We start from the raw sequence: 11,025 nt of genomic DNA, 5'->3' as shown, positions 1-11,025 counted from the left end.
TCCTTAATCACCTTCCAGTATTATTTGTTCCATGGGTGAAATGTGATACAGTGCACCTTAAAACCACCCGTTACCAGTACCTTTAAACGTCACCACAAACTCCTCTTCCTGTTTGACTTTTCATGGTAAAAACTTTGTGTTATTTTGACAGCTCACAGAACGGCTTTGCATCCTATGGGGGATTTTACTTTGAAGGAGGTGTTCCGTTATCCCTGGCGTGTCTTGTTAACTTTACAGGGGACTCCTCCTTCACAACAAGAGATCCAGAGAGTTACAACTCTTTCACACAGACGGACGCAGCATGGAGAAGAGCTGACGTACCATCATTTACTGGACCGTTACTTCCCCATCCTCACACTTTTCCTCCTGCCATCACCAGGAAACCACACAGGAGAGACAGCACTGTGACAGTCAGAGCGCAGAAGAGACGAAAACTTTTTATTTTTATTTTTTGGAATTTAGCCACAGTTCTCTGTTTTGTTCTCCTTCTTTATTTTGGAAACTTTTACGCGCGGTTTTACGCACGGTGCGCAAAGAGGATGGCTCCTCCGGCTCGGCACAAAGCTGGGGTGCAGAAAGTTTTATATGTTTATCTTTCCATATCTGTAGCTTTTTCTTATAATATAGACTTACAGCATCCTTTGGTGTTTCGTGGTCCAAATACTAGTTTTTTTGGTTATTCTGTGCTGGAGCATTATCATGACAACACACGCTGGTGAGTCTCAATGACGCATTAACATTTTGAAACCTGGTGAATTGTTGGAGAGAAAAAAAATTGAGCTGATTAGTTAACAGATTCAGATTAGAAGTTTTCCCTTTGCTCTCATTAGTTCTCCATTTTGTGTGTGTGTGTGTGTGTGCAGGGTAATAGTCGGGGCACCGAGGGCCAACTCTTCCTACAGCAGCTCAGTTGTGTCCCCTGGTGCTGTGTTTAAGTGTCGGCTTCACAACAACCCGGAGCGTCGCTGCACAGAGATGGATCTGGGTAGAGGTCAGTCACCACATCACCACATCAGCATCACCACAGTACCATTTAATCACACACACACACACACACACACACACACACACACACACACACACACACGTCAAGCAGTGTCAGGGCAACGCATGATACACAAACCTACCCAATGTGTTGATAAGTTAACACTCATAGAGAGTGGGAGACCCTTGGCTTTCCTGCTGCTGCTGCTACTTCTCCTCCACTTTCTTTCTGAACAACCCCGCCAGCCCCAAGCATCTGTTTTGTTTTATGTGAATAATGCAGCCTTATACTACACTTCACTGTATGCTCCACTGTTCTCAACCTCTCCATGGCAGTTGGACACTAAAGACAAGGAGGGCACTGTGTGCAGGGGTCTATAAATGTTTTGATAAATATGATTTATGCCTCTACTAATATTTTCCATGCACGTGAGCCAAAAAGTGGAAGCTTCAGCTCTCTCCACTTTAACTCCTCCTGCTTTCCCTTTTTTTTTTTTTTTTACTCTTTTCTTGTGGTCATAGGGGAAAGCTGGGTGAGCACATGACTTCATCATTAGCCTCACGCTGGGTCAGTGTGTAACCAAGAAGAATATAAATATGAGAGAAAGACATCCACACCTTATTTACAATGTATTTTGAATATTATCAGACAACTTTGTTCCAGGAAATGTGCTTTGAAATTGACATCAAAGCAATCAGTAGATGCCATGTCAGAAGATCAAAGTAAATTTCAAAGTACATTTCTGAATGAATGAAACCTATAGCATATTATTTCAACGAAGAAGACAAAATGAACTTGCTGGTTATTTTATTTAAATATTGTTCCTGATTTACAACGTACATCTGTAGGTTGTTCTCTCACTTATGTTTCTAAAGACTGGCCAAAATTCAAAGCGATTAACCCTGAAACAAATCCTGAAAAGTTACAAAATGGTTTATTGTATTAGGCCTGGGCAATATATCGAGATTTCTCTTTTGGTGATATAGAAAAATTACAATATCGCCAATAACAATACATATATATTTTTATTTTATAGCTGATTTTGTATTAAAATACTCGTTTTGGGGGTCACTGCTTTAACTTCTTCTCAGAACAGCATGTAAAGCTCAGTTAGAAGAATTTCAGAGTGCATCCTAACCCAGACATTCCCCTAAACAAGCCACTCTATAGAACTCACTCACACATGCTGTCCCTTAGAGGAGAACAAGCCAAAAGTTGCACATATTTTGCAGCTGTTTGTTAATAAATATGCCTGTGTGGCTTTTTGCATCAACAAATTTAACTCAGAATTGTCTTTCTGGTCAGATTTTATTGGGTTAAAGGTATCGAGATTGATATCGTATATCGCTATTTTAAGAAAAAATATCAAGTTTTGAGTTTTGGTCGAAATCGACCAGCCCTAATCTTTATTTGGCATTAATACATCTGCTTCCTGTATCAAGTGGTTAGCCCGACCTATTAATCGCATCAATTTTGGCTTTGACAGATTAATCAATATTGGTATTATATGACACAGATGTATTAACTTTTTTGCTGTGTGTGTGTGTTTCATGGCAAACTGTTGCGTGTGCATATATAGAAACATTCAGCGATATGTCCTATCCTATCAATTTAAAGCAAGACACATTTTTGAGGCACTAGAGCTAATGTAGAGCTAAGCCTGCTGAGACCATGTCACAGCTCTTCTGTGGATTTAAGGCCGTTCCATCATGACAACCCTGAACCCACATAATCCCACGCTGACTCCATGATGTGGAGATCAGAGCTTTCTTTGAGGCCTGACCATCTGCTTCGGGGCTTCTTGTCACTGAAGATCAATCTTTATGGCTTCCGCCGATTGTTCGGTTTCATCAGCAATCTCAGACCAAACCATTAACCCTCCTTGAATGACACAGCCTTACAGATTATAATTTACTATCTGAAACCCTTCAGTTACTTACACTGAATGTTATCTGTGAGAAAAATCCAGCCTGTAACACATCACTGGATGGTTCTAGTCTGGATAATTCAGGAAATTGCTGCATTTGCCCCATTGTCGACTTGTGTATTGTGACCTAACCAACTTTTTTATTAGCTCAGTAGGATCAGGGGTTTAGTGGTTTGTGCTGTTAGTGTATTTAACATTGTTAAAGAATGTTTTATTGACCAATTAGTCAATCATTTAAATGAGGAAAAGGCACATTTTTAAAGAAAATGTGCCCAAAAGACTTTCTACAAAAATGTCTACTAAGTTGTTCATATAAATGTTTATTTTAAGTACATAATCCAAAGCTATGAAATAGTTTTCCTAAATCTTAAACACATTGTATTAATAAAAATGTCATCTTTGGAAAAATAAATTTTTCCCACATTCAACCCAATCAGAAAAAGGTGGGGGAAAAAAATGACAAACGTCTTCCAGCTTTAAGATTTCATCTATACTTTTTATTTAAAACACTTCCATTGTCTCACAGGAAACCAACCCAGAGAGTCGTGTGGGAAGACATGCCAAGGAGACCGGGATGACGAGTGGATGGGGGTCAGCCTAGCCCGCCAGGACAGAGTCAATGGCAACATCCTGGTGAGTGTAGCGACTCAGCCATGTACGCTCCCCAAAACAAGCTGGAATATCTTTAACATTGAAAACATTGTGTGAATATAAGGGATGTCCCCGTACAACTTTTTTACTTACCATGTGATACCGATATTGATCCGATACGATATCAGCATGAATCATACATAATTTTATTACTTATTTTGTAGTGCGGAAGGTTAGAAAACATTTGATCAAGTGATGTTACTCAAACAGAGAACAATAATCAGCAACAGTAGGTTCCTGTGTTGGAGTGTGAGTGTGATATTTGTTTTCTGGCTGATATCGGACCAATATCTGATATCAATATGGGATCGGGACACCTCTAGTGAATATATTGCTTTCTTAGAGAAGGTAATATTTTCATCTGTGTTTGTTTGCTTCTCTGTTAGCAGGATTATGTAAAAATTTTTTAACAGATTTTGACAAATGTGTTAACCAAAGATAGGCCTTATGCCCTAGAAGATTCCAATCAATTTTAAAGGGGATCCTGATCAATGTACTGAATTTGGATCCGTTTCAAAAATCGAAAAATCTGTATTTCTCACATCGAATTAGTGGTTAGCACATCCACCTCGCAGCAAGAAGGTCCTGGGTTCAAGCCCTATGGTAAACACTTGGGTCTTTTCTGTGTGGAGTTTGCATGTTCTCCACATGCTTGCATGGGTATTCTCCGGGTACTCCGGCTTCCTCCCACAATCCAATGAAAAGACTGTTAGGTTGATTGGAGTCTCTAAATTGGCTGTAGGAGTGAATGTGTGTGTGAGTGGTTTGTCTGTGTGTTGCCCTGTGATGGGCTGGCACCCTGTCCAGGGTGTACCCTCGCCTAACCCTCGCCTAACGCTCGCCTAGCGCTTAATGAAAGCTGGAAATAGGCACCAGCAGACACTGCCGGTGCCTATTTGCAACCCTGGAAAATGGAACAAGCAGTTTATAAGATGGATGGATGGATGTTGGTTTGGTTCCTCAAGTTTCATCCAAATCAGATCTGGATTTCACCTTTCATTATGATTAAAAATAAATTAAAAAAAAGTGGTGCCCACACATTTGGACCTAATGTATGATTATTAATGGGGATAAAAGTCTCTTACAAGCCTTTAACGTGTGAATGATCATGATACCATTATTAAGATCATGATTCAGATAACTGTGAATATCTGGCAAAGAGGATATTTGGAGCTTGGCAGAGGTTTGTGCCGCTCTCACACTGCTCTTGTTATTAATATTTTTGCCTGAATTACAAAATTCCTCATCCTCCATTTAGTTGCTCTTACAAGTTTTGACTGGCACTTTTTGAAAAAGATTCTAAATTATTTTCAAAGTGTCTTTTTTCATATTCTGGACGTGAAGCCCAGCTGCTTTGGAAATCACACATGGTTACATAATCCAGCCAAACATCTACCTTGAGCGTAGACCTGGACCGGTCCATGGAAAGGGGTTCGTCAAAAGTAGACGTGTTTATTTGAAAACATATGAGTGTGTAGTTTAGAGGAATCAGATTGGCGTTAATCCCGGAGGTGCTCAGTAAGTGTTTGCACAGAGATCACAGAGCAGCGAGCAGGGTTTGTTTAGGCTTTAGTCCCTCTGTGGTGGTCCCATCCAAGGGCAGCCCTTCATTAAATATTAACCCTGTTCTCCTATGGTGGGTGGTGAGGGGAAACTCGTGGCCTCACAACACTGTTTGAAGGCTTCTGGGTATGAAACACAACAGGTGAGAATGTGTTTCAACTCCTGCTTCTGATTGACATCTGTGAATCCAGATAATTCACACCTTATCCATCACTCAAGGTGTGACAAGAAGTTTTACAAGAGTCTGTTGGTCCAGTTTCTTATACCTCTGAGGAATCTGCTGGTATCATTTTCAAACCAGTCCTCTGCTTTGTTCCAAAGTTAAGCCTGAAGACTTCTTGGAGTTGTCAGTCTTTGGAATTTGTGTGTAGCTTTCAGACTGCCAACATTTTAGCTGCGCACCTTTTGGCCCCTCACATTAGGGTCATGATGAAAGAGCAGCTCCAGCTCTTCAGAGCCACGTGCTGCTGTGTCTTTCCAACGCTCTGTTTCTCTCCGCTCACTCACGTTTTTGCGCAACAGGAACGAAACTGCTGCTTGGCAGATGTGGAGCGTGCTGATTTGATCAGCACTTTGTGTGTAGGCCTCATTTGTGACCAGTAAGCGAACAGAAACATGACAACAGCACAGCCTCCCTGCTCAAACTACAAACACAGGCTTTTCATTTGTTCGTATCAGCTGACTTTCTGTCTCTATGTCACGGTTTCTCCTTATTTCAGCCATGACTTCCTTTTAAAATGTGAATTTCGTGACGTAGAATCTTTTTTCCAGACCTCCATCTGAGGCCTATTTATCTTCCCACAAATGACCCACAAGCATGCATGCAGGCTTGCGGTGTGTGTACTGTGCATGTATCAGAGAAGTGGAGTTGCTTTTTGGGGGGAAATTAAGTGAACTTCGTCTTTAGCACAGAGGTATCCAGAGCCAGAGCAGGATTCTAGATTAATTTCACATTCACATACCGCTGTGGGTTTCCCTTTATTTGAGAAAAGGCGGCGGAAAAACTCACTCTTCGTTTGAGAAATATACGGTACTCTTTCGAAAACTGTGCGATAAACTTTGTTTTTTATCTTTAGCTCTATTTAAAGTGTCATGAACTCTTGGTGCGACAAGTTCAGTATCAAACCTCAATGTTTTCTTACCAAATTTTTCAAAGCGCTGACTTTGAAATAAATATTTGCTTGTTTAGCGTTAAACTCAGATCTCAAGCTGCAGCTGAGATACTCTCACCAGCGCCAGGCTGTTGTGGTTGGGATTAGAGATGGATTTTAATTCCTGCTGACTCCATCTCCAGCGCGCAATAAAAGGGTTCAACCTATTAGTGGCCACCTGTGTTTGTGTTTACCCAAATCTCTTAAATCTTTCTTTTTATGTCGCAGGCTTGTGCTCATCGTTGGAAAAACGTCTACTATGACTCGGAGCACATCCTTCCACATGGGTATTGCTCAATCATTCCTCCGACACTTCAGGGACAAACGAAGCCTCTCATCCCTTGTTACGAAGGTACAGTTGAGCACATTTGCCTTCCCATAATAAACCAAACTTTGGGCTCCCTGCGGCTTCATTAACGACCTGCGCATGGGTGTGTTTTTCACAAGTTTGGTTTTGCTAAAAAGAAATGTGCGATACTCTGGATTGAAATCAATCCATTCATAGACAACAGGTAAGGTGTGAAGGTTGACTGTCCACCACAGTGTGGATGCACAGAGACAGAATGTGTACCCCCTCTTCATATCATAAGTACTAAGGATGCACCGATCGATCGGCGCCGATTTCTATGATTTTGGGGGATCGGCCGATCTTTGCATATAAAACCGACCTTTTCCGCCGATCTATGTAAGGTACCTCTGCAAAGGTCTTAAAGTCAGTCATTGTCCCGTTCTGCTGTGAGTTGACTGACAGACCCGCCCAAGATCTCATGTGTTCGTGTGTGTGCTGCGCATGCCTCTATTAACACAGGACAACAACAACAGCCGGAGCAGCCGTTAGCTTAGCATGTCGGCAGTACGTCAGTTTTACACGAAAAAAGAGAGCAAAAAAATCGCAATTTGTACTCCCTGTAAATAAGCCTTGGTGGAGCTGCAAACAAAATGCTAACTCATTCACCATTTAACACACCGCTCAGTGTGCAGCATTTTAAGCTATTAATCAAGCGAATGCTAAAGCTACAGAATGAGGAAACTTAAAACTCAGGACACTTCATTGGTAGTTTTAGATGTTTTGTTCATTTGTCCTGTAGTTTTCTTTATTTGTAAAGCCAAAATACTGCTGTGCCCTTTAGTCAAAGAGCTCCAAACAGGTCTGCATTGTAACCTGTTGGACACGTTTATTTAGTTTTTAAAACGTGAAAAATGAAAGACTAAAGTGCAGTTGAAACAATTTGTATTGTTTCACACGTGCTGTTCAATGTTTTACAATAAAATGAGATTGAAACATTCAAGGTGTTTATTGTCAGTTATGGAAAAAAATTGGGATCGGCCAAAATCGGTATCAGTCGGTCAGGCTTTAAAAAAAAATTGGTGATTGGTGATCGGTCAGAAAATTGCAATCGTTGCACCCTTAACAAGTAATTTCATACGCTTTTTCATTTTTCATTGGAATTTATTTCAATGAAATACCATGCATTTCCATGTAATTATGGCAATAGTTGGTAAATACAGTCTCCTTTGTAAAATGTAGCTTATTATTATCTCCTATTGTCAGAAGTGTGATAGAATGACCTCTACAGTATAAATTAGTCCTGTTTCAATAATAGCACGTCCACTTATACATTGTATACAGTATATTCAGTATGAAAGGCACGTACACCAGTTCCCAGTCTCTTTTGTCCCATGTACGCCGTTTGCATTTTTGTCAAATAATGTATACCCCCTCTTCATATCAAGTAACCTCTCCATAATTTCATATGTTTTTACATTTGTGGAACAGTGAGCTCTCCTAACTCCTAACTGTGTTTCATTTGTTCACAACATTGGTTCCCTAAGGCTTAATGTACAACTTTAGAAAAATGAGTGAAATTTTAAGTGGAACTTTTTTGTAATTACTTCCAATAGTAAGTAAACATGGTTTCCTTTGTAAAATGTAGCTAAATATTGTCTCCTATTGTCAGAAGTGTGATAAAATGGCCTCCACAGTATAAATTAATACTGTTTCAATAAATTACCGTTCAAGAAATTATAATATTTTATTGAGGAATAGTACTGTTTGTTTGTGGTGAATTTTCCAAAAATTGTTGAATCTTCACGAGTACTCCCTGCAATGTGCTCCTGTACCCCTGTTTGGGAACCAGTGCTCTAAAGAGTTTAAAGTCACGAAATGATATAATGGCATGAGCGCACACAAAGGAAAACAGAAAAAATAAGCAATAATCAAACCTGTCTGTCATCCATCTTCCTATGATTTCCTATTTGGTTTTTGCAACAAACAAACCTTAAACTTGCGTCAGTCACGACATCTGAGCTCCTGATTTCACCAAACCCAGCATGCAGCAGGAAGTCTAAATAACAAGCGATGCAGTTTTTGTTTTCATGTATTGAACCAGTGCTGTATAAAAACACTTTCTTCATTTCTGGTCCAGACAAGAGACCTTCAACCTTTTCTGTAAATGAGATCTTAAAAGCAAACAGATGCAGGTCGTGACCCGAGCGTGTTGTGTGTGTTGTGAACTTTTAACTCATTATTACTTAGTACAGAGAAAACACACGGCTGTAGATAAGCTGTGTTTATTTTCAGTTCCCCCTTTTTCATCTCGTGGACCGCACAGATGTGTCTTTAGTTACTTTGGGAGGTCCAGATCCTCTGATTGTTAACCACTGTTTCTAGCTTTCTTCTCTCACTTACATTTTTATCAAAGTCTAATATCTCTGCTGCCCGCGGCAAACGCCAAACGATGCTGCTTCTGTCAAAGCTTGTGTGAGTTATAAACTCAAGAATATGAATTAAGTGGGAATGGGAAGCATTTATTAGCGAAGGAGCGACGTATTAAGAGATTAAGGAGATGGATTTGGCTCAGTTCCTTACAAAAAAGAAGGCTTATGTAGGTAAATCTGATTATTTACTCTATTTTATAAATCAAACCAGCTCGTCATTTTTTGTGCATAACAAATGAATCATTTACTAAACGTCCTCTTTTGGGGTGCTGAAGCCTCTCTCGTAGCACTTGGGGTGAAAATCAATATGTATCCATTTCAAAACACCAACCCAACGCAACATTTATGTTTTCTGACTGTGGGAGGAAACTAGAGTGCCTGAATAAATCCAACACAAGCTCTAGGGAGAAGATGCAATCTCTGCATTGAGATCACAGAGGGACGCATGTGCACAACCACACATCGTGTGCTCCAATATTTTAGTTTGACCCATACAAATGTTTTCTGTACAAGTTTTGGTTCTGTGGGGGGTGAGTTATTAAAGGATTGTTTACACCCTACTTTTCCTCCCAGGTCAGAGTTTCTGACTGGTCACACACTGCACACGCCCTCTTTACATGCATTTTCCACAAATCCAACCTCAATATTTTCGTAACCTGAGCGCAACTTGGCACCCTTGTTTCTCTCCAGTAAGAGCTTTTATTTTGGCGATCGTAGCGTGCACCCCCTTGTTTCACTTTGCTCTCTGCACCCAGAATCCTCTTGGATGGGACCTAGACTTTGACTAGCTCTGTATGGAATGCAGTAAACGCTGGCTCAGGAAACACAGTGAAATAATTTGTGGTTTGTCTTTTTCTTACAGACTATAAGCAGAAATATGGGGAAGAGCACGGATCATGCCAAGCTGGGATAGCGGGAGTTTTTACAGAGGTCAGTTGCCGAGCTTGTTCAATTTATTAACACATGTAAGCCCTTGTCTCAGGAAAACTGGAGTAGATAGAATTTATCTTTATGGTCTCACGCCTTATCTTCTTATTTCAAATGTTTGATTAGGACTTCACTTTTCTGTACGCGGTTTTTTCCCCTCATATTTAAGTAGAACTCTTTTACCCCCTATTATATCCTCCACTGTCTGTTTTCTCTCCCCTGGGGACTCCTTGTCTTGGAAAGGTGATTACCATTAACACTACCACATGTTTAAAAGCTGCTTTTTCCTCTCACTTGTTGTTGATTTAAAGTCGCTGGTGTTTTAAAGGCAGTTAGCGCAATAATTATGTGAGAAAAGCCCAAAAGAGATCATTTTTCACACAATTGATTGCCATTTTAAATGCTCTGGAAAATGAGCACTCATACATACATACATACATGAGTATTTATATCAAAGCCAGCGTCGTTTGGATAAATAACTGATGATAGCTTATGTAGTGTGTTTTCTTCTAATGCCCAGCTGACCATCTTTAGCAGGGCCTATAGTGACAGCTTATCTTTGCTGGACTTTGCTGGGATGTTTCCACAAGATAAAGCTTCAAATAAAAAACAAGTTTCCTTCTTTCTAAAGCTGCTGGGGTTTGCGTTCATACATGACGTCGTGCTTTAAACTTCACAAATCTGTTTCCCCTCCTGTATTTTCATCCTGGAGCGGATGCAGTGAGCAGCTGAAAAAAAAAAAAAAAAAGGTCAAACAAATTCCACCTTTAACACATATTTGCAGAAACATACTTTGACAGGATAAAGAAAAGGATATTATCAGGATGGCAATAGAATTTGAATGAAGTATATTTAACCAGTTCAGACACTTTGTTTTTAAAACATTTGGGGATGTAATTTTTTCCTGATGCTAGCTACAGTATGAGCACCATGTTTTTCTATTGTCCCACTCATGTCTCACATTACAGTTACGCTCAATTTGAAGCACACAGTCATCTACAGTAGAGTATGAGACCTAAAAAAGCACAGCTGTGCCCTCAGGGTGAAACCACTCTCACTGACCGGCAAGAATTTCATACATTTATGTGATTAAATTGAGCAGA

General features: G+C 40.1%; 1 protein-coding gene across 1 annotated transcript in view; it reads left to right on the top strand.

Annotated features, from left to right (window-relative positions):
* Positions 1–32: 32 nt before the first annotated feature.
* itga9 (integrin, alpha 9) overlaps positions 33–11,025 on the top strand; it is a 54,602-nt gene continuing 43,609 nt past the window's right edge. The window contains exons 1-5 of the mRNA XM_028468819.1: positions 33–715; positions 864–991; positions 3,439–3,545; positions 6,506–6,629; positions 9,858–9,925. Coding sequence (XP_028324620.1) covers positions 123–715; positions 864–991; positions 3,439–3,545; positions 6,506–6,629; positions 9,858–9,925 — 1,020 coding nt within the window. The 5' untranslated portion in view covers positions 33–122. The remainder of the gene's footprint in view (positions 716–863; positions 992–3,438; positions 3,546–6,505; positions 6,630–9,857; positions 9,926–11,025) is intronic.

This window comes from Gouania willdenowi, chromosome 15, assembly GCF_900634775.1.
Source record: "Gouania willdenowi chromosome 15, fGouWil2.1, whole genome shotgun sequence".
Classification (NCBI taxonomy): Eukaryota; Metazoa; Chordata; class Actinopteri; order Blenniiformes; family Gobiesocidae; genus Gouania; species Gouania willdenowi.
Note: the sequence above shows the minus strand (reverse complement) of the source record. Positions and strands in the feature narration are given on the sequence as shown.